This window comes from Periplaneta americana, chromosome 7 (genome assembly GCF_040183065.1).
Source record: "Periplaneta americana isolate PAMFEO1 chromosome 7, P.americana_PAMFEO1_priV1, whole genome shotgun sequence".
Taxonomy (NCBI): Eukaryota; Metazoa; Arthropoda; class Insecta; order Blattodea; family Blattidae; genus Periplaneta; species Periplaneta americana.
Window position 1 is genome coordinate 123,735,486 of NC_091123.1, and position 26,668 is coordinate 123,762,153.

At 34.3% G+C, this 26,668-nt stretch overlaps 1 protein-coding gene across 4 annotated transcripts in view; it reads right to left on the bottom strand.

Moving 5' to 3' along the window:
- Positions 1 to 26,668, bottom strand: part of LOC138703427 (cytochrome P450 6j1-like) — a 65,804-nt gene that overhangs the window by 36,626 nt on the left and 2,510 nt on the right. The window contains exons 1-2 of one of the 4 annotated variants that reach the window (XM_069831279.1): positions 15,262 to 15,417; positions 3,111 to 3,323 (exon numbers count right to left, since the gene is read on the bottom strand). In XM_069831279.1, the coding sequence (XP_069687380.1) occupies positions 3,111 to 3,313 (203 nt within the window). In that variant the 5' untranslated portion in view covers positions 3,314 to 3,323; positions 15,262 to 15,417. Of the gene's footprint in view, positions 1 to 3,110; positions 3,324 to 15,250; positions 15,418 to 26,668 lie in introns of those variants that run through there. The other 3 variants (XM_069831277.1, XM_069831280.1, XM_069831278.1) reach the window with 3 other exon arrangements.

A 26,668-nucleotide genomic window follows, 5' to 3' on the forward strand; every position in this document is an offset into this window, starting at 1 on the left:
TTGGTCACATGAAGTGGACATCATACACTTACACTTTACATTTCAGTTGTTTTTGTTAGATTTTAAGTGTTTATGGATTGAAACTTAATCTGAAGTGCTGTTTACGTTGATGTACTGAATTTAAGACTTAACAAGAGACTACGGGTGCTATTCATAGACATTTCGCTAGCCCGCGCTACGAGCGTGCTAAACAGGATTCATATCATATCATATCATATCATATCATATCATATCATATCATATCATATCATATCATATCATATCATATCATATCATATCATATCATATCATATCATATCGCTAACACTGGTTTATGAATACGAAAAACGTTAGTTCGCTGATCATCCACCAAAAGCCCGCAATGTCTATGACTAGGGCCCTACAAGTTTAACAAGTGATTATTATTGTACTGTACCGAATGGTTGGGAATACTAGTATAATATCCTTCATCCGTCTTCTACTGACCCAGCTAGTGCCTGACTTCATTTTAAGGCAAGATATTTATTTAACCCTTAAATTGACAAAGTATCCTATAGGATACAACAGGTTAATAGGCTGTACACTATTATTTTAATAGAACAATAAAAAAAATGGCAGGAAAATTAAAATTTCATAATACTATAATATTGTACATCATATATAAAATATGGACATTGCGATGTTGTTTTCTTTACAGTCAGACAAGGTTTAATAAACTAGTGTGAGAAATGAAGTTTTGCCAGTTTAAGGGTTAAGAAAAATATTGCCAAATTTTATTCAGTTTCCTTCAAGTAAAGGCTGCCTAGAAGATAAAGCTTACCAAAAAATTGTTGTTTTTTTAAGTAAATGGCAGGTAAATAATTATAATGGAAAAAAAGAAAACAATGGAGAAGGAAAAGTAAAATAAATAACAAAATTAATTATAAATAACTGAAAACGACTAACCAAAACATCATTAATTCCAGAAGAAACACAAAATTTCCTAGTATCTGTCTGCTATCAGGTGATCACAGTCGTCTATTTAGCACTAGCTGCAAGACCCAACTTAAGTTATTAACTTCGTTGTATTCATTATTGAGGTAACTATATACATTATAAATGACAATATTTTATAATTAAGTTTCATATATTACACTTTTAAATACCGGTACCGTACTTATTTCTTTTCTTTTCAAATTTTGTTTATTTAATAAGTAAATAAAGTTGGATACAAATTGGAATTATGAAACTAAAAAAGTGCGTTAATTCATGAATGTGTTCCGCGTGGCCATTTCTGCAGTGCTTGGGAGAAGTGACATAAGTCAGTTTTCACAAACCTTTTTTGATAATTTATTGACAACTTACACTGGTTTATGTCGATTTGATTTTTTTCTGTATGAATTATTGTAACGGGAGGAATACCTATGTATTTTTTTCCAAGCGAACAGATGTTCCGTAAGTTGTCAAGTTATCAAAAAAGGTTTGTGGAAACTGACTCTTGTCACTTTTCCCGACCACTACAGATTTGTCTGTGTATATTACAGATTCAAACGCAGCATACTGATGACGTTTTCCCGCGACCCTTCCTATTGATAGAGCTCAGAGAACGCATCACCGCTGCTACGAAGACTATTGACAGGGGAATGTCAAAAAACGTGTGGTCCGAACTCAGATGTGTGTCGTGTGACCAATGAAATGCACACATTACATTTTTGTGTATGTGATGAAAACTTGTAGAGTTTCCGATTCATGTATACAACTATTATTATATGTATATAATACTTTGGAAAATACAGTATTTTGAAGGGCGATGAAACATTTATAGTACCCCTGTATTCAAAAGTCCTGACTTGTGCCATTACTTTTTAATCAATAGCTATTTTCTTTGTTTTTTAAAAGATCTATGGAATGTCAAAGTTTTGGTTTTACTAATAGGTATGCTTAGATTTTAATCTTTTGAAATTAGCCACAGTTCATATACTGCAGTCTGTAATTGATTTTCTGTGTTTGTATTATAATTTTGTCATCTGCAAATAAAAATAAGTTAATTTTAATATTATATCTTAACCTATTATAAATTTATCATTTAAAATTTTCTGCCATTTAAATGACTTCTCTCAAATAAATATTAAAACGCGCGTATGATAGAGAACACCCTTGTGTAACACAACTACTGATTTCGGCCTTTAGATTTCCTACTGTATGTATGATTTCTCTGTATGTATTCTGACTGTAGTAGTCCAGTACGTATAAGCATCTTACAGAATTAATTAGCTGATTGGAGTATTCTCTGCTTTTTAAATTCTTCATAATTTATTGTGCTGATGATTTAATCATAATACAGAAGAATGAAGATGACTTACAGAAATCTTTACATGAATTAAATAAAATATATAAATTATATGATCTAAAGATATAGATAAGAAAAACAAAGACAATGACATTTAGAGGAAAACATCCAGTGAGATCCAAATAATTTTAGAAAATCGAAGTATAGAACAGGTGTCTAGTTTCAAATATTTGGGCTGTGATTTTAGTTACAATATGGAAACAGTCATTGATTCTAAAATAAATAAATTTCAGACGGTATGTGGAACAATACAGAGAACGTTCAAAAATAAAATTAAAAAAGAAACAAAAGTAAAAATGTATAAAGTTATGGCGATTCCCACAATATTGTATGGATGTGCAACTTGGGCGCCAACGAAAAAACAGAAAGACAGAATACAGACGGCGGAGATGAGGTTTCTCAGACAAGTTAAAGGGTGTACAAAAGTTCATAGAATTAGGAATGAGGATATGAGAGAAGAATTAAAAGTACAGCATTTATTGGATAAAGTCACGAATTATAGACAAAAGTGGATTAAACACATGAATGTAATGAGTAAGGAGAGATATCCATTGTTAGCAAGAAATTATTAAGCAAGAGGAAGGCGTGACGTCGGGAGACCTAGAAAACGTTGGGCTGATGAATTATGAAGTCGGAACGGGCAATTGCCTAAACCTCGAAGTGACGATGATGATTACCATGCCAAGTGCGTTGTCATAATCAATATATATAATTTGAGTTTCTAAATTGAACTCAACAAACAAACTTTCAGTAATTTCTGATGACATGAAAAGACTTTGGCTAAACAAGTATTATTTCTTACCTGTACAAGTCTTGATACAGTTCCCCAAGAGTCTTCTTGCCGAGATACACATCTTTGATATTACCGAACAGGAGTCTGGGTTTTATATACGGTACACGTCTCTTGCGCCAGTATCCATGTGTCCATGTCAGATACAGGTACAGGAGAACAGCACTGCAGGCACAGCATGCCAACCACCCGGCATCGAACCCAAGCACAAGCATAGTTTATTATCTGAAAAAAAAAAAAACAATACATAAATAAATCGTACTGTATAGGTATACGCATTTTAAATACAACTGTGGGCGAAGTATGAATATTGGCATGCGATCACACATTTTTGGAAGGTAAGGCCAAGGAAGGACTATTTTTAAGCAAATCCCTAGTTCAGGGGTTAATTTCGAGCTCTGAGAACTAGACTGAGTTCTGTCGGCTGTTAAATTTGTTGGGTTACTAAGGTTTAGAAGAGTTCGTTTTCGAAGAATCAGGTTTTACTTGTGCTGAAAAATTCGACTGTGATGCACGTTACCTCCAATTAATTCCTCTGCCATTGATAACAAAGCACTATTCAATAAGACGGTGCAACAGCACAGTGACGGCAAAACGTTACAGATGTTGTATTCTGGTGATGAATGACCGTTGAGTTTCAAGTGGCTTATTTCGGTCATGGGAATCAGAATACTAAAAAATTCAAAACAAAGGATAATATTTGCTTGCGTTTATTGCAATACTTGCCTGATTGTGAGTGTGAGGTAGAGTGTGAGGTACTTTTTATCACAGATTAGTACTACATTTTACTATCTTTCTTCCCCCTCACCGTAGAATGTTACGTTGCAGAGAATCAGAGATATAATTAGAGCTCGGAATTTTAGGTGCTAAAAGTTAAGAATGACACTGAATGTAGATGAATAGAGTGAAGAGAGTTTTAAGCCTAGTTCACAATAGTCAGATATGTAATAATAGACAACAGAGTCATAAGGAATGGGCAATGGATCTTGTGAACCTTGTGCTAATTTGTAAGTGTGGTTAAAAGGATTAAAGACCTTTAACGGTACCAAAAGAAAAATACTGAATGACAAGAATGACATTTCAAAGAAGTAGGGGCGTGGTTTCTGTATTTGTAAACTATAGCGAGAAAGAATATTAACTTTCAGCACCTAAAATTCCGAGATCTAGATATAATATAACAGTAGTCAGTATTTTTTCATTCGCGAATCATCTTCTTAACACACAAGCAGAGTAGAGGAGTAAGGCATGATTTCTCTCCCCTTAACCATCACTTGTTCATTCAAGTAAATACGACAAAATCACTTGTAGACTGACTTGTTTTTTAAAATGCGAAATCTGATAGCTCATATCATAAAAGAAGATGTATGATGATCACAGGTAACAGAATTAATTATCGCATTATTGGAAAATGTATCTGATATTTTTTGCAACCCTTCTGTTTCAGGGTACAAAAATTCCTGAATTAATGGGTCGAAATTTGGTAACATATCTACAAGCAGAAGATGCAGTTATATGAAATTACACTTTTGTGAAAAGTCAATGTAAGAAATTGGCAAGAGGGCATATTTTAAAAATGCTTAGAAAGTCGAGATGCCCTAGTTTTAGGTAATTTTCTGTACACTTATTTTGATGGTTTTTTAATTCAACGGTTATTTTATAACTTCCATGGCTATCTAACTCTAAGATGAAGATGATAATACCGGCGAAATGAGTCCAGGGTCTAGCACCGAAAGTTACCCAGTATTTGCTCTTAATGGGTTGAGGGAATATTCAGTACAAAACCTCAACTAGGTAACATATCCCAACCGGGATTTGAACCCGGGACCGTTCGTTTCACGGTCAGGCATGCTAACCGTTACTTCACAGCGGTGGACTATTTTGATGACAATTTAAAACAAACTACAAAAGGAATATACTCGTAACATGACAAAGGACTGAACTGATACGTATTTGTAAAACGTGTGAGAATTTCGTCAGCATTATCTCCGCATCTTTACAACAGCGATTATTATTCTCCACTTAAAAAATTACTCCGCTATTTCATATTCGATGAAGTACAGTTTTATATTACGTAAGACTACAACGGTCAGATAGCGAGTCTGTCAGCACTCCACAAGTATGGAAGTGCGTAAATTGTACGTTATGAAAACGACACCCACCTCGTTGCCAGTTACGTAAGTGATGCGGAAGCTACGACATTACATCACTTCAAAGAAGTGGATCCAAGTTCAATGTCTGGTTCCAAGTGTTACAAGCACTTAAATGGCATTTCATAGAACACAAATTGAAGAGTACAAGGGAAAAAGTCACGTTTTACTGTTTCTACAGGAAAGCAAGTTAAAAGTTTCAAGACACATTATATTGTATTGTTTCTGGGTTCTCATTCTTCGAATTTCTTTGGATTAATGAGGTTGTTATTCTGTACAGTTGAACACTACTTGAGCTATTACATAACATCTAAAACAGGTAATAGATAATTTCGGACTTATAAAAATTTAGATTTAGACTATTTCACAAATATAATACTGGGTATATACATACAACATTAATCAATTTATTTTATGTATTTATTTTGCTAATAATTGTAACATAAAATATAATATGAACAGAAAAACTTTATTTCACCCCTGAAAAGGTAGAACTCGTGCTCAGGGACGGATTCCTGAATTGAAATTAAGAAGTATATAATACAATTTGTCTTATGCCTACTATGCATTAAGAATATATAAATTTAAATTTACAATTTTTAATTTTTTTTATAAAATCCATATATAACTGTTTTAATTTAATACTAGAACTATTAGAATTGACAAGATTAGGATATTTAAATATAAATTTGTTATATATTCTTGGGCCTAAATTACTAAATTAGGGTCCACACCTGTGGAGTAACAATCAGCGCGTCTGGTCGCGAAACCAGGTGGCCCGGGTTCGAATCTCGGTCGGGGCAAGTTACCTGGTTGAGGTTTTTTCCGAGGTTTTCCCTCAACCCAACACGAGCAAATGCTGGGTAACTTACGGTGTTGGACCCCGGACTCATTTCACCAGCATTATCACCTTCATATCATTCACGCTAAATAACTTAGATGTTGATACAGCGTCGTAAAATAACCCAATAAAATAAAAAAAAAACTAAATTAGGTACACAAGTAAGTAAATGTTGCGTCGAAAAATAAGTTAAGTGCAATAACAAACCCGCAATCTTACTAGATATCCACTTCGTTTTCAATGCAAATTGAACAATGCCGAACTTGTATGTGTAGCTAAACACACAATATTGTCGGATTTGTTCATATTCTGTGACGTCATATTCCGTCAGATATAAAAAATATTCAATAACCTAGCTTATTATTTTACCTTAATTCAAAAGTTGAAATAACGTTGCCAAAAGTTGTTCAGCTATTAAATCAAGATATGAAAGGTATTTAGATACCAAACAGTTACGCCGCAACATAAATCAAGATGATGGTATCAGGCCTTCGGCCCGCATTGGCTTATCTGAACGATGATGTCAGCTTACGAACTGCAACTGACCTTGAAATCTTGGCCACAACATACCTCGTATATACAAATACAAAAATCAATATTTCATTTGTATTATCTAGCAATAATACGTTAAAATTTTGGACTTAATATTAGGCTAAGAAGCTACTGGAACTATTGTAGGAAGATCATTCATAAACAAACAACAAATTAGGCCTATGTGAAACCATTCATAAATAAGCAACAAATAATGCTTTTCGCTTTTAATTATTTCTGTATTCTCTCTCGATCTGTCATCAACTCTGCCAGTATAAATCTATACTAATAATAAATCTGTAGCCGAAATTTTTCTGGTAATTTTCGATTTTCCAAAAATAATTGGTCCTAACATATATAATTAACCACCCTGAAACCGAAAATTGCTTTTTTTAAATTTTTGTTCGTACGTCTGTCTGTCTGTCTGTATGTTTGTTACCTTTTCACGCGATAATGGCTGAACGAATTTCGATGAAAATTGGAATATAAATTAAGTTCGTTGTAACTTAGATTTTACGCTATATGGCATTCAAAATACATTATTTAAAAGGGGGGGGTTATAAGGGGGTCTGAATTAAATAAATCGAAATATCTCGCTTATTATTGATTTTTGTGAAAAATGTTACATAACAAAAGTTTCTTTAAAAATAATTTGCGATAAGGTTTATTCCTCGAAGAATTTTGATAGGACGGATATTTAATGAGATAAATGAGTTTTAAAATTATAATAAGTCATCTAAGGCCGTGTAATGAATTAAAAAACAAATGACTTCCTCTATAAGGGGCCTTGGACAGCAACAATCGAAAGTTATGAAAGATAGCCTACAGAGAATGTTTCTGTGTTTGTATGAAGTAATATCGGAACCTAAATTAACCGATTTGTATAATTAATTATTATTTCACCATTGGAAAGTGTAGTTTCTCTAGATGGACATAATGCTATAATGTTATTACAGTAACTTCTCATATATAATAATATAATATAATATAATATAATATAATATAATATAATATAATATAATATAATATAATATAATATAATATAATATAATATAATATAATTTAAGTTATTTGAATGGTTCACAACCATAGTGGGCCAAGCGCCATTTACTGAATGCGTAGAAAACAATGATTAAAATTAAGTTATTACCATAATTCAATGGAAACCTATAACAAGTAATATAAAATATACACATTAAATCTAAATGATGTCAATCTTCATTAAACTATGGTTGCATGTAATAAAAATTAAGAAACAGGTTAAAGTAATTGTCATTGCACCAATTGAATGTCTCTGGACCAAAATGATCGCATTTTAATTATTTGGATGCAATTTAAATTAAGTAACATATTAAACGATTTGTCCTTCTATCAAACACGAATGTTCCCTGGATCAAACGTCCTATTTTAATTATGTAATTACTTTATATTTATTTGTAACGGGTGCAGCGGAGCGCACGGGTACGGCTAGTAAATAAATAAGTAAATAAATAAATATATATAAATAAGTAAATAAATAAAATAAATAAATACATATTATTATTATTTTTATTATTATGTTTGTTTTATAAGCCACTGCAATGTGATGCGCCTTATGACTAATGTGTTTTAACAGAGAAAAGAACTGCTGGTTATGTGTGATAATTTGTATACGATAATTATAATTATAGGCCTACTATAATTCAACAAATTCCTACACTCCATTGGAGAATGACGCATGAAACAAATAGTCAAATACAAACTGGTCGATCCATATCTTGATAAAATAATAATAATAATAATAATAATAATAATAATAATAATAATAATAATAATAATAAATATTAAAATGGATTTGAGAGACGTGGGATATGATGATAGAGTCTGGATTAATCTTGTACTAGATAGGGGCCGATGCGATGGCGGGCTAACGCCATGTCCAAGGTTAAGGCGGGCAAGGCGGTGCGTGCGGTGCGATACGTTTACTGCGGTTGACGTTCACAATCAATCTGTGTGTAACGAATGGAGTTGTCCAACGTGAACACGAGACGCTTGCGATTCATACGATGCTGTGAAGCCGCACCGCACGCATTGTTTGGAATTTAAAACGGTTTGATTTTCACAGCAGATGTCGTCCGGCAAGCAACAGCGTTTGAAGTGTTAATTTCCGAAGTATAAACAAGAAATGTATTGTGGAACAAAAGAAACCCTCAGTACAAGGATCGTTTAGCTATTGACAAAGAATGGAACTCTGTAGCTGATAGTACGAGATATTCAATTAAGTTTAAAATAAGTAAATATGTAATTATATTGGTTTTAATCCATGTTTATTGTTTTCAAAACCCGTGATAATGAGATTACTTAAACATTAAATTACTTCCAATTAAAATTATTGATAAAAGGTGTCTCGCACATTTTCTGCTGCTCTCGACGTACGATTGTTTGCCTTCGAGTGCTGGAAATTATGATATCCTTGTTTCACATTATCTTCCGAGATATTGGTAGAAGTATCCTATTCTTTGTCAATTACAGCGCTATGGAAAATTATTTTACAATATGAAATGCATTTTCTACAATAATTTCAATAGATTTCAACAACATTCCATTCTATAGTCATTCTCCAAAGTGATAACGGTAACTAAAATATGAGGCCATTATATCTTTTGAACTCTTCTCTATGTTCTTAAAGGATAAGCTTTGACTTCTATGAATAAAAATTAAGTTTTTTTTTTTTCGAAGTTAGGTACCTGCGCAACTTTTCGTAAAGGTAAAGAGTCATTTTTTATGTTTTGATAAATAGCTGAGTTACGAAATATTCATGCATAATTGTATTTTCCATATGCGTCCACGTCGATCATTAAAAATCGATATTTTGCATTAAAAACTGCCGTATGCAGTTACATTGGACACCTTCGCTTTTCCTCGCAGATATTTGCGATGCGTGTTTTAACGCAGTGCCCGCATCGCTCGTGCTCGCATTTACTTAGGACACGGCGTTATGTGAGGGCGGCATTGAACCCCCGGGTTCCTTAAAAGCCATAAGTATGTTTTAATAATAATAATAATAATAATAATAATAATAATAATAATAATAATAATAATAATAATAATAATAAATGTATAGAGCTTCCAGTGAAATGTCACTTTTTTCATCCTCATTATATGTGGAAGCAAAAATTCAGGGACTGAGTTATCAGCTTGAAATATTTTAGTACAAAGTGAATTTATTTCTATATAGATCAGTAGCCTTCAATCTACTCGACTGACAAGACAATAATTAACACGATTCATTATATTAACAGACTGATCAAAACATTTTTGTATAACGCTTGTAGTCCGCCTCTTTGGTCTCCTCGTGGTAGCGTGCTAGACTCCTGATCAAGGTGGTTAGGGTTCGATTCCCGGTCGTCAAGTCAGGGGGAATTTAATTTGGACCTCTTCACGGGGACTGGTTGTCTGCCCCTTCTCCACGTGTGTGGTGTCTCGCAGTGCCCCCCGGGTATCCTGACCGAGCAAACGGGGGAGTCCTGCAGTGTGTGCGTGTGTCCAGTAGAGTTGTGAGTCTAGGTACAACAAACCTAAGGCTGCGGAGCCGAAATTAGAGAAAATGAATGAATGAATAAATAAATAAATAAATAAATAAATAAATAAATAAATAAATAAATAATGCTTGTATATTAACCGTTTATTTCTAAAACCCCACAAGTAACAAAAACAAAACGTTTGGGAAACCAATAAAAACTGTTTAGTTTCATTAAGGGGACACTTCTCTGAGTTTTAAAACTTTCACAATTTTCATCGAAAATTTATGAATTTTAAACTACATAAACATGCCTGCAATACTACCATCTGTACAAAATTTGGTGCCATTAGGGCTAATAGTTTTGAAATGATATTTTTTTAAATTTATTTTATATTGACGTCACTAAAACGGTTCCTTGCGTCACAATTTTCAAAATGTTTAATTCATATTAGCTCAAAAGCTTGAAAATAGTCATGGGAACATAAATTAATTAGCTTTTTGACCTCGGTCTAAATAGAGAGCCACAATAAATTTTTAAATCGATTTTCTTAATTTTTCACCATTATTTCACAATTTTAATTGTCAAATTCTATTTAACAAGTCATATTATTTGCTAAAATATGAGGTTTATTCACCATTAATTGTGTGTTATAATACATATAAAGTCCCCCAAAAAATTAAATTAATTAGGATGTCATGGGGTTTTTCCAACAAACAAACTGAAACTAAGCAAGTATCAGAGTGAATGAAAGTAAGTATGAACAGACTTTATAATTAGGAAAAAACTGCATATAACATCTTAAAAAATTAAAATTTTTTCTGCGGCAACAGACATTTTTCTTATCAGGACTTATTTATTTATTTATTTTTTTCTTTTTAGTCTTCGCTTCCACTGTCATTACTATCTTTGTTGGTGGAGGTCATGTGTACAGTTCTGTGTAGATTCACTTCATCAGGTATGTACTGCAAGATCTTCTTAAGGTCCCCAATTTTTTAACATTGATTTATAGCCTCGATCTGTTATAAGCTAGTTCTGTTGGCAGTTCAAACAGTAAATTTTCAAAACAAACTTTTTTCTCAGAAATTCGAATGGTGAATACTTCTGCCGGTACAATGCTGTCAATGAACTCTTTTCAAAGAACTTTACCTTTTTATTCATTGCAGAGAAAAAATTCATTCATCTTCGACTAGTTTATTTGAAAAACATCATATGTGATGCTAGTTGTGGGTTTTTACAATAAATGCATATTTCTTGTCCAATTTTTTACATGTTACAGTCATGCTAGATATAGGGGTTTTATATCAAAAGATGCGCATTCATGCTGGCAATCAAAATCCAAAAAAAAAAAACGCATTTTGTAAAAAATGTTGGTTGTGGTGTTTTTACAATAAACGATTCATATGTCTATTTGACCAATTTTCACACACGAATGAAGTCAGTAGCTTCAAATGTTCTCTCCTTGGGTACAAAGCACACTTACTCCATCGTCACTTCCACTTTTCGAAACAGTCAGATAACTATGCTTGTGACATTTTCTTTAATGATGTCACTTTCCGTTTGACGTCGTCTGTGACCTAAAATATCTACTCTTTCATATCTTTCTTGGGTTTAGGGAACAGCGAAAAGTCACATAGCGAGAGATCCGGGGAATATTGAGGCTGTGGAACCAAAGGAATGCTCTCACCAGACAGAAACTTTCATAAATGGAAATAGCAATGCGGGGGAAGCTTTATCCTGATGGAATAGCCAATCTCGCTACAATTCCCTGGTCGCTTTCGCCGAACTGCAACCAAAAGTAGCTTCGGAACCTTTTGATAGAATCTTGCTCTTATCGCAGCATCTTCAAGAAAAAGGTCGTGGAATTTTATGCCTTATTTGTACACACAGAAAGCAGCATCACTTTAACGTGAAGTTAATATAACATATTATTGTGATTTCGTTATCTTCAATATGGTGACAGGATTCTCTGATATTTCCTCATAATGATCTTCTCTGATAAAACATTCCTTTGTGTTCTTCACTCCGTACTCATTGCATTCGTTGTTGTGTGACCTTTATGAATAAAAATCTTCATTTATTGAACAATATTTATCAAACTTTTACTGATTCATTCGTGGACCAATAGTACGAGGGAGAGTCAAAAAGTAACCTTAATAATTGTTTTAGACTATTAATTGAATATGTACTATAAGACTACAAAGACTTCATCACTTTTTTAACATAATATAACAGGAACACTTGTATTGAACGTAGTTGGGACTATGTTGAAAAGTGATGAAGTGTTTGTAGTCTTATTTCACATATTCAATTAATAAAACAATTATTAAGGTTACTTTTTGTCTCTCCTCGTAAGTTTTCTGTGGGAGAAAATAAAATAAATATATTTGGGGAACAGCACAAAAATTAGTTTACAATATAATTTTACATTTTTACAAAAAATCTAACTTCTTAATTAATTATTTTCAACTGATTTTCTTTGATTCAGGACATTCCTAAATATGTGTTGAATGTTTTGACTCTCAGAAAGTTATATAATATACGTTTTGAAATGTGAATATTCTTTTAGCGAGGATGGATCTTTCTAAAATAATTTTTATTTATTTCACAAAATATTTGGTTGTGCAGTTTTCTAAATTTTCTTTGATTCAGAACACAGCGTATTTAATTTCCTTTAATACGATATATGACACAATCATTTAAGATACTGTTATTATTTTTGGACATTAAACAAATGCATGAAAATCAATAAATGAGAAACGAGAAACAAACTTTCAAAAGATAAAGAGCATTGTCATCTAGTGAAACAAATAGTAACTTTATGGTATGAGAAATATTTCTTCCAAACAAATACCGCAAAATTTAACTTATTTGTCACAGAAAAAACTTGAAAATGATAGTCGTACACTTGTAGAAAATAACTTCCGGTTCAAGGAATGACTGCTTCTTGCTAGAAAAATGCTAATAATGGTCAATTGAAGCAAGATATGATATATAAACTATATATATTTGTAAAGTAGAAATTACAAGGAATCAGAAAATGCCAAAATTCAAAAACTAAAATTGTTGACCAAAACAGTCATTTAAAGGGCCATGGATACCTTAAGGGCATGATAGGGACGAGATTTCAGATCACAGATGATAGTATCAGGCGGAGCATGACAACATAACTAAAAAGTATTCCTCCATTGCTATTTTGAAAAGTGGCAGAAAGATTGTTCTCGAAGTTGGACTCTTTTTAACGTTACATTTTATGGGTACATAGTGGGATCCTTATGACGTGAGCTGAGGACTACGTCTGAGTTTTGTCTTAGAATTCCAGCATAAAAACTATAGCTACATAAAATACCGACATTATATTCGACGTTTTCGATACCAAGTAACAAATTACGATCTATGAGAAAGGGATGAGGTATAAACACTTAGCTATATGGAATTCAGATACTCCTGCAAAAAAAAAAATACTATTCTTGGATGTAAGTTATAGTCTCCAGACTAATCCCAGGAAGCTTTACGTGATTTCGTCCAGTATTTTCTGAGATCTACATGACTTTCTATGAAATGTTTTATTGAATTTCTTTCTTTAGCCTTGTAACTTAGCAGCTCTAGAATTTCATACTACTTATCTGGGGTCTTTTTTCATTCCAAAAATATTTATTGTTAATAATTAGGATATTTTATAGCTTAGTACATTTTTATAAACAGTAAAAGCTAATTGAAGCTTTTATTGTATCTATATTTACTCACTATGTTTAAACTATGTGTGAATTAATTAATTTGATTAGTTTAATGGCAAAATGTATATTCTGTATCTGTGCTCTTATTCTTTCAATTACCTACGAAACAACACATTCACTGTCCTTGAAATAAAGCACAAAAATTGTTATTACATTAAGTGATAATTATTATGTTTAGACAATTAATTCATTAAGTCTCATCACCTGCTGCAGTACAAAAGAACAAGAATCCAATTTTATAAATACAATTAATTAGTTTTGAACCTACAATATTTTACCCATAGCCTACATGACAGTTTATGCAGCATTAGTTTCATTTGTTTACTTTCACAGTAGCCTATGTATTCACTTTCCTTACAACAAAACACTATCACTGCAAGATAATCCTGACTAGAAAACAGAGATGTGTTCTATAGCTGGGGCCATTCACGAACTCAAGCAATAAACACGAAAAAATAATCACTATATAATTATGAAATAATAATTTTCATTGTAAAGCAAACTAAAATAACTAAGGATAACATATCTAGGTTAGTGGAACGTTTCGGGGTATATGGATGCAGATATAACAATAAAATATGGTGTGGGTCAGAAAAGACCTCAGGTAAGTGTCGAGAGTTAAGTGGTTAATCAGCCAGAGCTTGATGCTAATAATTCGACTGTAAACACTCACGTATGTACAGGCATTTTCTGCTGTATGGAGGTAAGTAATATCAAAGGAAGTCTATCTTATTTTATTACAGGGGATTTATCGTGAATTTTTCTTAAAGTTTTAATTAAAATGTTCAAAAAAAGTCCTTCGTTTCAGTTTTTCTGCTCTTGATTCTCCAGCGTAGGGCAGTATCAGTGTTATAGATAGTTTATGGACGATGATTCATAAGTGTAAATATTAGATGGGTGTAATATAACAGTAAAAGCAAGACTAAAAGGCATCTAACATTTCAGACCTATATCGCAGGGAAATGGATAGGTCGTGGAGGATCAGTTGGTTGTCCAGCCACATCACCGGACATGAACTCCCTGGATTTCTACTTTTGGAAACGTCCGAGATCACTAGTGTACGTTTCTGACAAATGCAGCGACGAAATAAAATTTTACGAGTGAGTTGAAAGATTGAATTTAAACATCACTAAGGTTTCCAGCATATCTCTCTATACGACTACGAGATCAGAAAAAGTGTCATGAGATGTTTTGGTCTTGTTACTGCCATATTAAACCCATCTAATATCTATACTGATTTATGAATCACTCGATATTTTCTGACACTGCTAGAAGACTTGAATTTACAGTACCGTGAGATGGGCAACTTTGACAGCTTGTTTTTAATTTTATCTCTTGTAGTAGATTTCATCCAAACCGAGGTAGATAAAAGTCATTGCCAGTTGGAAAAACGTACCTTCAACTTACAATATACTACGTCAGGATCCAAGAATATGCAGAGTAATGGAGCTTCCAAATAAACTTGTACCTGTCCACAATGTAATTTCAAACTTCCTTATGCGTCACTTCATACAAACAAAGTTGCCTCTTCCACTCGACTGTGAATGCAGAAGCTTGTGCTGTTTCGACGATATTAAGCCATTTTACGACATTTTTATCACATATCTTGCGTAGGTGTCATATTCTGAACCTTTATCCAGTTAGATATATCTTATCTGGCTCGTATTTTCGAGGGAGTGACACTACGCATTCAGTGACTAAAACTGATAGAGAGTGCCTTTGTTTTGGGATGAAGGAGATGAAGAAGAACATCTTCGCTGTGTAAAAGTTCTTTAGACCATGGCTCTTAAAGTAAAGTGATACGAAAGAAATAGAAGACAATCTTATATAATAATAATAATAATAATAATAATAATAATAATAATAATAATAATTATTATTATTATTATTATTATTATTATTATTATTATTATTATTATTATATTAGAGTATTTGATTAATATTGAAATATATTAAAACAAGAAATGCATTATATTTTTCTATTTGTGTTTATTGGATTTTATAAGTTACCTCATCAGTCATCATTTTATCTCATTTATTTCTATGATTAATGTTAAGTAATTACTTTAATTTATCAATAATATTACTCTTCACCCAAGAGAATATGGTTGTATGGAAGGCTATTCATGTTATAAAATAAATAAACAGTTCAAGGTTCATGTTTTACTGCTTATTTTATCCACTGTTCGTAATAGTAAATAATTCTGTGTCCTATTTTTTTAAGTGCTTTAGGCAGCGTTTCATGGAGTCCGTTTCTTTCTATCTCCTTTATTACTTAGCTGCAGCATTTAACGATTACCTCACATGTTAATTTATTAGCTGCTAGTATTATGAATTATTTTATCAATTTTATTTCGTCTGTCAAATATAACATCACTGAAGATTAAAAAGGCCTTTCGTATAAAATAACTCCGCAAATAGCTGTAATCACGCAAATAAAATTTGCAACCGCAATTTTACAATATAGAGAAGCACTTCTTTTCTCGTCAATTGGCAAAGCGAAAGCGCTTTATTACAACGCTTTCAAAACACGCTTCGTTTCACTTTCAAAGTACGTTCTAAAATCGACTCAATCTATCCAAATTTTAAATCTGCCGCCACAAATTTCTACTCGGTACTGTACTCGGATCAACCGAGTAATGACGTCACAGTACCTGCTCCGAACCAAACCGCTCCGTCCACAGCCCTATTGCTTACCGCAGTGTTGCCATATTTAGCGATAAGTCGCTAAATCTAGGGAATTTTGAATCAATCTCGGTGATAAATTTTGTAAAATACGATTATCGACTTTTCTGCTAATGTTTATATTCTTCCACTTTTTCCTTTCTTTTAAGTTAAAATATTCAACTGAAGTCATGTACTTCTTACAAGGAGAGGACATGCTCTGTATATCACCGAATTAAATCAGATTTTGTGACATGAAAGTACAAGACACACTGTTTAGAGTCATACCTGGTATGGGTGGCCAATGACCCCACGTTTTGGAAATATTGGCTACTGTTTATGGCATACTTCCATTAGGTGCCTAATAGGGAAGCATTAGACTGTGTAAGGGCGTAGCTCATGTGGTTGGATGCTGAGTTGTCACCCAGGCAACCCGAGTTCGAATCTTCATGCCTTCTCATTTTTTAAAGCTTGATATTATTATTATTATTATTATTATTATTATTATTATTATTATTATTATTATTATTATTATTATTATTATTATCATTATTATTATTTAAATTCACTTTTAGTTGTCAGTTCCTATATTTAAAGGCATGCTGAAATATGCGTGATATGCAACAAAATTGATAAACGAACGAGAAGTGTTTGTGAATGTGAAGGATATCTGTTTTGCAGCAGAAGTGCGGAAAAAATGTGTATGGCTGTGGACAACCTTCTTTCATTTGCTGTGCATGGTGCAGGAAATGTGTATGTTTTGTGTGGTTTTATGACATCGTAATGAATCGGGTACAAAATGAAATGGAATAGCTGCTACAGAAATAGAACAGACGCCAGTGACACATCTTACCTTCCTACGTGAGCAGTATTTCATTGTTTATCCTTTACAATACAATGTTAGTTAATTAGTAATTTGTTTAAAATATGATGAAGCATTCAATACATTGAGAAATATGATATAGGTATGTAAATAGATAACTGTGATCACAATATTAATCATTATTAAAAGAAAAAAATATAGAACCAGTTAAGATTCGAACTCAGGTTGCCTGGATAACAGCTTAGCATCCAACCATATGGGCTACTCTGTTACACAGGCTAATGCTCCCCTATTGAGCACCTAACGGAAGTATGTCACAAACAATAGCCAATATTTCCAAAACGAGTGGTCATTGGCCACCCATACCAGGTATGACTCTAAACAGTGTGTCTTGTACTTTCATGTCACAAAATCTGATTTAATTCGGTGATATACAGAGCATGCCCTTTTCTTGTTAGTTTTAGAAGAGGTATGAGTGCATGACTGAATAGTATAATGCTTCATACATGAAAGCCCTGATCTCATATATTTGTGATCAGTGATCAAGGGTGAAAGATGCTGATTCAATGATTCTCACGGGTTAGGGCTCTCTCTCAATGCTACTGCTCCAACACGCACAAACGGTGGCAACTTTGATTGGCACGTGACGAGTCGCGAGCTGCAGCTGATGTAATCTTGGTTCTTCCCCGCAACGCGGAGATTTTCCACTCCGAACCGACCCGAGGCCATTGAGTTTTGGAACTTTGTGCCGATAGTTTGTGTGAAGAAAATTAGACTGTAGTTTTTGCAAGTTTTAATATATTTAATACAGTGAAACCTGTTCAAATCGGAACCTGAACAATCCGGAATCCTGTCTATTTCGGAACAATTTATTGGTCCCGGCGAAATTTGTGTGTATTATGTGTAATTTTTCCTGAATAAAACGGAAACTGTCCAACGCGGAAACGGAAACTGTCTGCTACTGTTCAAAACGGAAACAATATTTTGGACACACCTATATTTTGTAACTATATTTTGAAACAGCGTGTAATTTCAAGGAATATACGAAATATGTAGGTCACTAAGATAAAAACAAGTTTTCTTTGCAAAATTGTAGAGGGTACGAGGGCGTGTTGGCCTGTCGGTCATAAATTTTATTACCCTGTTGACTAGGCAGACGAGTCCCTTCAAAGATTTTCACACCCGTATACTGTCGTAGCTAAACGGAGCGCAAGTGTAGTGATTTCCAGGTAAAAAAAAAGTTGCATAAAATGTGCATTAACATTAAGTGAAGAAGTAAAAGTTATCGAGATAAAGGAAAATTAGAAACAAAGTCTATGTGAAATAATATTGAAGTACAGTTGTGCAAAACTCAGATGTGGCACTTTAAAAAATAAAGATCATAATGAGTGAGTGGCTTGCGGCCAATATTGGTGACACAAAACGAACAGAAAACAACTGTTTATGTGGAAATAAATTAACTGTTGTGGGAGTGGGTTCTTCATGACCTTTCAAAGAACAAGCCAATTTCAGGATCTGTTCTGCAAAGCAAGCTATTGAACTGGGAAAGAAATTAATTAAACCAGAATGCAAGGCTTCTAATAAATGGCTCCTAGTCTAATTAATTAATAATGTGCATGATATGCAGTATAGTATTAGAGTATAGTGTTAGATATTAAGTAGAATGAGATTAGTGAACTTTAGTAATGTTTAATGACTAATGAGTGAGTTACGATAATATTTACACAGAAAATGAGATTTTAATCAACATGATTCACCAACGGAAAGCTGATTTAATGTGAGTAGTATTAAACGGAATATTCTGTACTTCTTGCAGTTTGCGGCATGCCATTTTGTTTTTCATGTATGTGAATGACAAAATATTCCATTTTAATGTCACACCTGAATAACACGGAAACCTGTCCACAACGGAAAAAAAATTAGGACCATGTCACTTCCGTCTTCAACAGGTTTCACTGTATATATTTTGTGGTGTAGTTTATGCTGCGGGGGATTTTTATGTGTTAGTGTTGGCTACATTGTTCCTTTTTTTGTTGTGAACGCACCCCGATTTTCACCTCCTCTGATTGGAGATACAAGGGAGTGGGGCGGCTGTCTGCTGGAGGAGCTAGGAGCGGCCTCGAGAGACGGGACTCGGGTTCGAAGCGAGTCAGAGAGAGGACGTCTAGTCTCTAACCTCCACGGGAGGATTCGTCGGTTGTTTGTACTTCGCCAACGCCGGGTTTGAGTCGACCCGCCTCACAGTGTGTAATTTCAAGCAGCTAGCCGGCCAAAAATCAATTTTCACACCCTATCTTTAATGCTAAATTCTTATATAGACGTGTTTGTAACACTCCAAAGTATACTACCCAAGTGTAGACAGATGCTTACATCTGTTAGGGAACCCTCACAACAGAGCGAAAATTGCATGTCTCCGATAAGATCATTTACGCTGGAGAGGAGGGCGCGAAGTATGTGTTTGGATGGTGCAAAGTGGTAAAGTTAATACAGTATTTTTTTCTAATACAGAGTGTGGATATATTATAAGAATGTATGTACTTACATATAAGCTAATTTTCGCGACAAAAATTATTATCTTATTGTCTAGAATAAGTGTCTGGATAAACATGTGCAAAGAGTTTGAGTTTTACCTTATTATATATTTCGAGTTGACTTTTAAAAGGTGTAGCCCTCTATCACCTCGATAAAATTTTGTATAGATATTCATTATACTTTTCTGAATACGACGTCGTGATTTTTTTCTGCAAACAGGTGCAGACAGAGTAGTTATTATTTTCAGACACCATGCGCTCCGTAATCAGGAGAGCTGTTTTCCAGATGTGGAACAAGAGCGAGAGAAAAGTGAAATTCTCAAAAAAAATTGAACATTTTGGTCTCAAAGATTACTCTGAAGACATTTTATAGTCAATAAAAAAATTAATTAAATTTCTGTGCTCGAAAATTCGATCACGGTGGAAAAATACAGCAGAAATGAGAAAAATTTCTTAAAATATAATGCGCTATGTTTCAACCAAGATGCAAAGTCTGAAAATAAAATATATACTACTTTGTCATCTACTACAAAACAATTCCAATTTGATTCTGCCAGTACAAGCATTCGAGGACGTCCACGTAAACTTTTCGGAGACTTAGCGAAAGATCAAAACGGAAAAAAAACTAGTCCACTTTTTAAAGAAAGATCGCAAGAAGAAAAGCTTTCTGTTGCCCATATGAATTTCAGAACTTCTAGGAAAAGAGATGCGGCCAATATTGTAGCAGAGCTTTCACTTGCATTACTTCAACGTGCGACAAAATGGGGAAAAAAAATCGTAAAAATTGATTTTGCAGGAACGACCAACAATTGTCACCTAATAAGGATCTCGATTTGATTACTGATCTACAGTTGACCTCAAATCAACATAAAGAATTAAGGGAAATACAAAATCTTGTAACAGTTCATTTAGATACACAGTTTTACTTTTGCGAAACATTGAAGATAGGATAGGTTCAGGCATGTTGACATGATAAAACAAAGCAGTCGCAATAAAAACGATGCAAATACTGCAAGAATATTTTTCAGGGAGGTTTCCACTTTCGCATATATTACGGGAATAGATGGAAATCTAATAAGTCGTTTACACATAATAAGTTATATCTGAAACCTTTTTCATACGGTTTTGCAATACTGATGAACGGGCACTTGACATGTATGCAAGGGAGACAAGGGAATTATATTTATGCTTGCACAAATAGTATTATATGCCTACAATTCTTCACAAACTCTTGGCTCATGGACAGAAAGTCACAGGACACTATTATACTTACTGGAAAACTATCTGAGAAAGCCCAGGAAACGAGGAACAAATACTATATTAGACTTTTCAGAGAAGTTTTCGCAAGAAAAACATCAAGAAAGACACAAATACAGATCTTTTACTCAGGCTACTTATTTCTTTGGACCCTTACATCACCAGCTTAAAGAAATTAAGAAGAGGAAATTGCGGTCGATTTCAATAGTAGTGCTGCAGTTGTCTCCGAGCCTCCATTAGTCGGTGCTGTCAAAGGAGAGACTAGCAGCGAGGATACAGATTCTGATGGGGATGCATCTGACGTCCGAACGAGTAAGATATGTAGCAATATTCCTTCGCCTTACGCTTTCAATTTTAAGTGTACTCCACATTATGAACATTAATTCCACATTATGAACATTAATTTATTTTTTTCACTCGAATCGAATTTTTTTTTACAATATTACTATTTTCATTTTCAGTAAAAATAGTTGCTAATTGCATTTTCATTATTAAAAACTTTCCCGCTTCAATAATTGAAGGTACATACTAAATTTTATGAAAATTGAGCGATTAGTTTTCGAGAAATGATTTTTGGCCGGCTAGACTCGCTAAATTACACACTGTGCGCCTGGTTGAAAAGGAACGACTCGGGTTATGCGTGGGACGCATCACCGATAGAACATTGTTTTCATATTGCAGTTACATAGACCCGGTGGCGGTCTGCTTCATCTCTAGCAGAGCATTGGCCAGCTCTGTTATTTATCATATTCTACACAGCGTGGGATCGTCGACATCCTTTGTACGACAGTGAAGTTTCTTCGAGTCTATCGTGGTGTTAATGGTGATAGTTTCTGAGTCGGTGACGAGGTATTCTACACGGACCTGCACCGGCAATCAGCTAAAGGTTGGAGTGTTGAACTTTATGGGATTTATCAGAGACCGTGTGCCATGGAGAATTGTACTTTATGTGGGGTCTGACCACTCGTAGTGTATAGTACCATATTTTCACTTCTTATTCCATGTTAGTTATTAGTCCTCTCTCTCTCTCTCTCGGCAATTTACGCCGTTATTAGACTTTAGTATTTAAAATTCTTTTATTATCCCCACTTCCTACTTGGGGGTATTCTTATGTTTTCACAGTTCTTAATTTGTATAATATTTGTAGCTTCTTTCTCTCTACTTGTTTGTGGTTTATTAAATTGTTATGTTTGTGATGGCTTGTGTTATAAGTACTATTGTTAGAGGCAACCAAAAACCTTGAACCATACGATCCCCTTCTTTTCCCTCCCTGGATTTTCCCCAGGCACGCCAACACGACAATTTATAAAGTGTTAGATTTCACAAAAAATATTGTGGTCAAACGCTTAGGTGAAAATTTCCACACTTACAACTTGCCAGAAAGTGTAGTGTCAATGATTGGCTCAAGTGCAGTGTATTCACAATCAGCTGCTCTCGCACCTTCCACCTCAACATCACAGCCGTCAACAACATAACCAGACTCCACAGAAGAGGGTGACGACGAGGAAATGATATTTTTCTCTGCATATGTATGTTTTTCTTATTTTTATTTAATGATATTTATTATTAATTTTTAGCGACATTTCTGGAGATATTTTAACAAACTTTGGAGAGATTTAGCTACTTTTTTTTTGCAAAGTTTGCGAGATTCTAGGGCGATATGTTGGCAACAGTGGCTTACAGAATCCAACAAGAGTATATGACTTTTCAAAGCATGAGCATAAAGAATCTTTCAGAAGAAGACCATCAACATACAATCTCAATGGCTGGAATATATCGACTCCCTCCAACAACGTAACCTCAACTATATCTTACAGATTATATTCACAGATGGCTCCCGGAAGGAAACTGGAGTAGGAGCAGGCTTCTACCATTGGAACACAGACTCTCACAAAACATGGCGCCTACACCCCCATACATCAATATACACAGAAACAATAGTCCTGTATATGGCACGAAAAGAGGCCAAGACTCTAGGTGACCTCCGACAGAAATCTTTATCGACAGCCTGAGCGTCATCCAGGCAATCCAAAAAAATACACTACCCACCAACAAATCTATGAAATCCTGGTTAAGGCGCATATAATAATAATAATAATAATAATAATAATAATAATAATAATAATAATAATAATGGCTTTATTTAACCTGGCAGAGTTAAGGCCGTTAGGCCTTCTCTTACACTCAACCAGAATTCAAACTTGCTTACACAGTTGAACATAAAACTGGATCGGAATTAAGTAATTACATACTGATACAATTTAGGTACATAATGAGATCAAAAGAGGTAGTTACATAAAATTTACCTCATAAAATAAGTTTAAACATAGTGAAATACATATTAATGTTGTTAGAATCAAATACGAATCACATAAAAACGGAAGCCGATAATTCAATTTAAAAAATGTACACAGTAAAAATAAAAATGAACAGATTAGTGTACATATTAGTATTAGATTACAATTAAGTAGGATTTACATAATTAAACCAGAAACCGACAATTGAATAAAATGTACACAAAAATAGATTAATAATAAAAAAACAACACAGTGGGATACATATTGGCGTTAAGTGATAAATAAACACGATTTAGATAATAAGAATAAGAAACAAACAAAAATAAAAATAAATACAGTGGAACACATTCCATTAAATATTTCCAACGCGTTAGGTCTGGCAACTCATCATAAGATATTTTTCTAATTTACATTTAAAGGAAATTAAAGTTCGGCAGCTCTTGACTTCAGGCGGAAGAGAATTCCAGTGACGAGAAGTAGCAACAGTGAAAGATGAAGAATAAAGAGATGATGTATGCAGTGGTATTTCTAGCGTGTTATCATATTGTGGCCGAGTATCTAAGTTGTGATACCGAGAAAGACTGTGGAATCTGACAGATAAGTAAGAGGGAGTAGAGGTGTGCAAAATTCGGTATAAGAGAGTAAGGGAATGTAACTTTCTCCTCTCATTTAACCTGAGCCACAATAATTTATTGAAAGAAGGCGAAATGTGATCGTAGTAGCGGACATTACAAATGAAACCAACACATGCATTATGAACACGTTGCAGTTTCTGGGATAAATCCACCCTGAGATCACTGAATAAAGCGTCATAATAATCGAAATGAGGCATAATAAGAGTCTATACAACCGTCTGCTTTAATTTAGCTGGATAGTGGTACAATCTTTTTAATGAGTGAAGAGTGGAAAATACTTTCTTGCATGTGTGTTTGATTTGCGTGTCCCAGGTAAGGTTAGATTCAAAATGAACTCCTAGGTTTTTTACAGTTGAACTGAATGGAATGATCGCATATGGATCACTAATAAGGATATCTCCATTGTGTGGGTCCCAAGCCACACGGGGCTCATTGGAAATGAAAAAATTGATACCCTCGTTAAGCTGGCAGCAGATCAGGGAAATATCACCGCAAGTTTTCTCACGCCTCCAGAGGATATAATCCAACACGAACGCCACGCCAACAGACCAGGCGACTCAAACAACGACACCTACAAACAAAAATGGATAACGACATTTCTGCGCCAGGCTACAATATCTCCCAAGAAAGCCATTTCCAATTTTTTCAGAACGCTATGTCACACCGCGCAGACACCCACCTATTTATTCAACATACGCCAACGTGAAAACAACCAGTGCAATTGTGGACAAGCAGGAACATTGAATCATTGTTTATTTGGATGCTCACTCACAAAAAACGAATCAGAGAAACTTATCGACCTCATATACAAACACACATCTCCTGGACCACTCCATATAGATAAATCCTACCATTGTTTTCCCCTTACATATGTCGAGCTCTATTCAAATTCACCACGAAAACAAAGATGAAGATATAACAAAATCACACCACGTCAACAACGGCTAGAGAAAATTAACAGTTAGTACCAACACCACTGGACGCCAGGATTGCCAGATTGGGCTAAAGTAGCCAATTGGACTACTTGACATTTGAATTGGCTACTGATTTTTACCATTGGGTTACTTGCGACTTTTTGGGCTACTCAAACATTTTCGAGGGTACTTTTGGGCTATTCTTTTCTGATTTTAATTTGTGAAAAATTAATAATAATAGGTGTAATTATGGTCTTCCACTCGTGAAAAAAACCTTTTACAGTGTATGTCTCGCCTTATTCTACCACCACCTTAACCACGAGAAACGAAGTACCTATGTGAAGTACTGTACAGCTGTCAAAAGAAAAAGTGGCCGCTCTCCTGAAACAAAGTTCCCTTCGGGTATCTTCGCTACAATTCGGAGACAGACGATGTTACATGTTGTTGGACCGCGTTGCCTGATATCTACAGTTATAATTGAAGTATTCTCTCTGTGATTCGATAGCGTAATGGTAGCATTCAGGCCTCTTATTCATGAGGTCCTGCGTTCGTCTACAACCTCGTGCTTTTTATGTTCTTTTTTGTTCTGTTTTTGAGAGAGACAAACTATACATAATGGCTCCTTTCTCTTTTATGATTATTTTAGTAATTAACATCAGGTTCATTAATATATTATGCCATGACTTTATCATTATCATTATGATATTGTGGCTGCAAATGGAAAGAAAAAAGATTTTATTCTCAATAAAATATCTTTCGTGGCATAAACATAACAAATTTACTGGCGTCGGCCTTAAAACATTCAAACAATTAAGCGTTCAAAAAACAAAACAAAAAGCCACAATTCAATATTTAGTCTATCTTCCTCTTATCTCGATCATCTTGCAGTCGAGTGGGCATGGAATCGAGTAGTCTTTGCAAATAGCGACTGTTCTTAGACACGATATTCCAGGCATTCTGAACATACCCACATACATAAGTGTTCTGTCCATGGGCAGGTATTTCATTGCAAACCCAGCAATCTCCAACCTTTCCTATTTTCTGCCTTCCTCTTAGTCTCCGCATATGATCCACATATCCTAATGTCGTCTATTATTCTTTTCAACCAGAGACCCAACAAATTCCTTTTTCTCTTTCTAATCAGCTTCAGCATCATTCTTTCTTCACTCACTTTTTCAAACACAATTTTATTTCTTATTCTGTCTGTCCACTTTACACGCACCGTTCTTCTCCACATCCACATTTCAAATGCTTCAATTCGTTTCTCTTCATTTCGTCGTAATGTCCATGTTCTTTCCCCATACAATGCCACACTCCACACAAAGCACTTCACTAGTCTCTTCCTTAGTTCTTCTTCCAGAGGTCCGCAGAAGATCCTTATTCTTCTTCTTCTTCTTCTTCTATTAAAAGCTTCCTTTGTTCATGTTTGCAGTTTTCTTGGGAAGGATAGGCCTAAATGCAGTAACATCCCGTTGCTTTCCGCACACCACTATCTCTTTCGCATCTTATTAAATTCCAGGGGGCCCAAGCGTGGAGATGGGAGAGTGGATTTGACTAATTGGGTCCTCCGGACTTCACCGAAAGTCACGGCAAGGGTTAAATATTAATTCTATCAGGATGTTTGATCCGGCCAGAGACCGGGAAATCTCAATTAGCCTTTGCCCCCCGCATCCTGGACTAGCTTCTACGAATC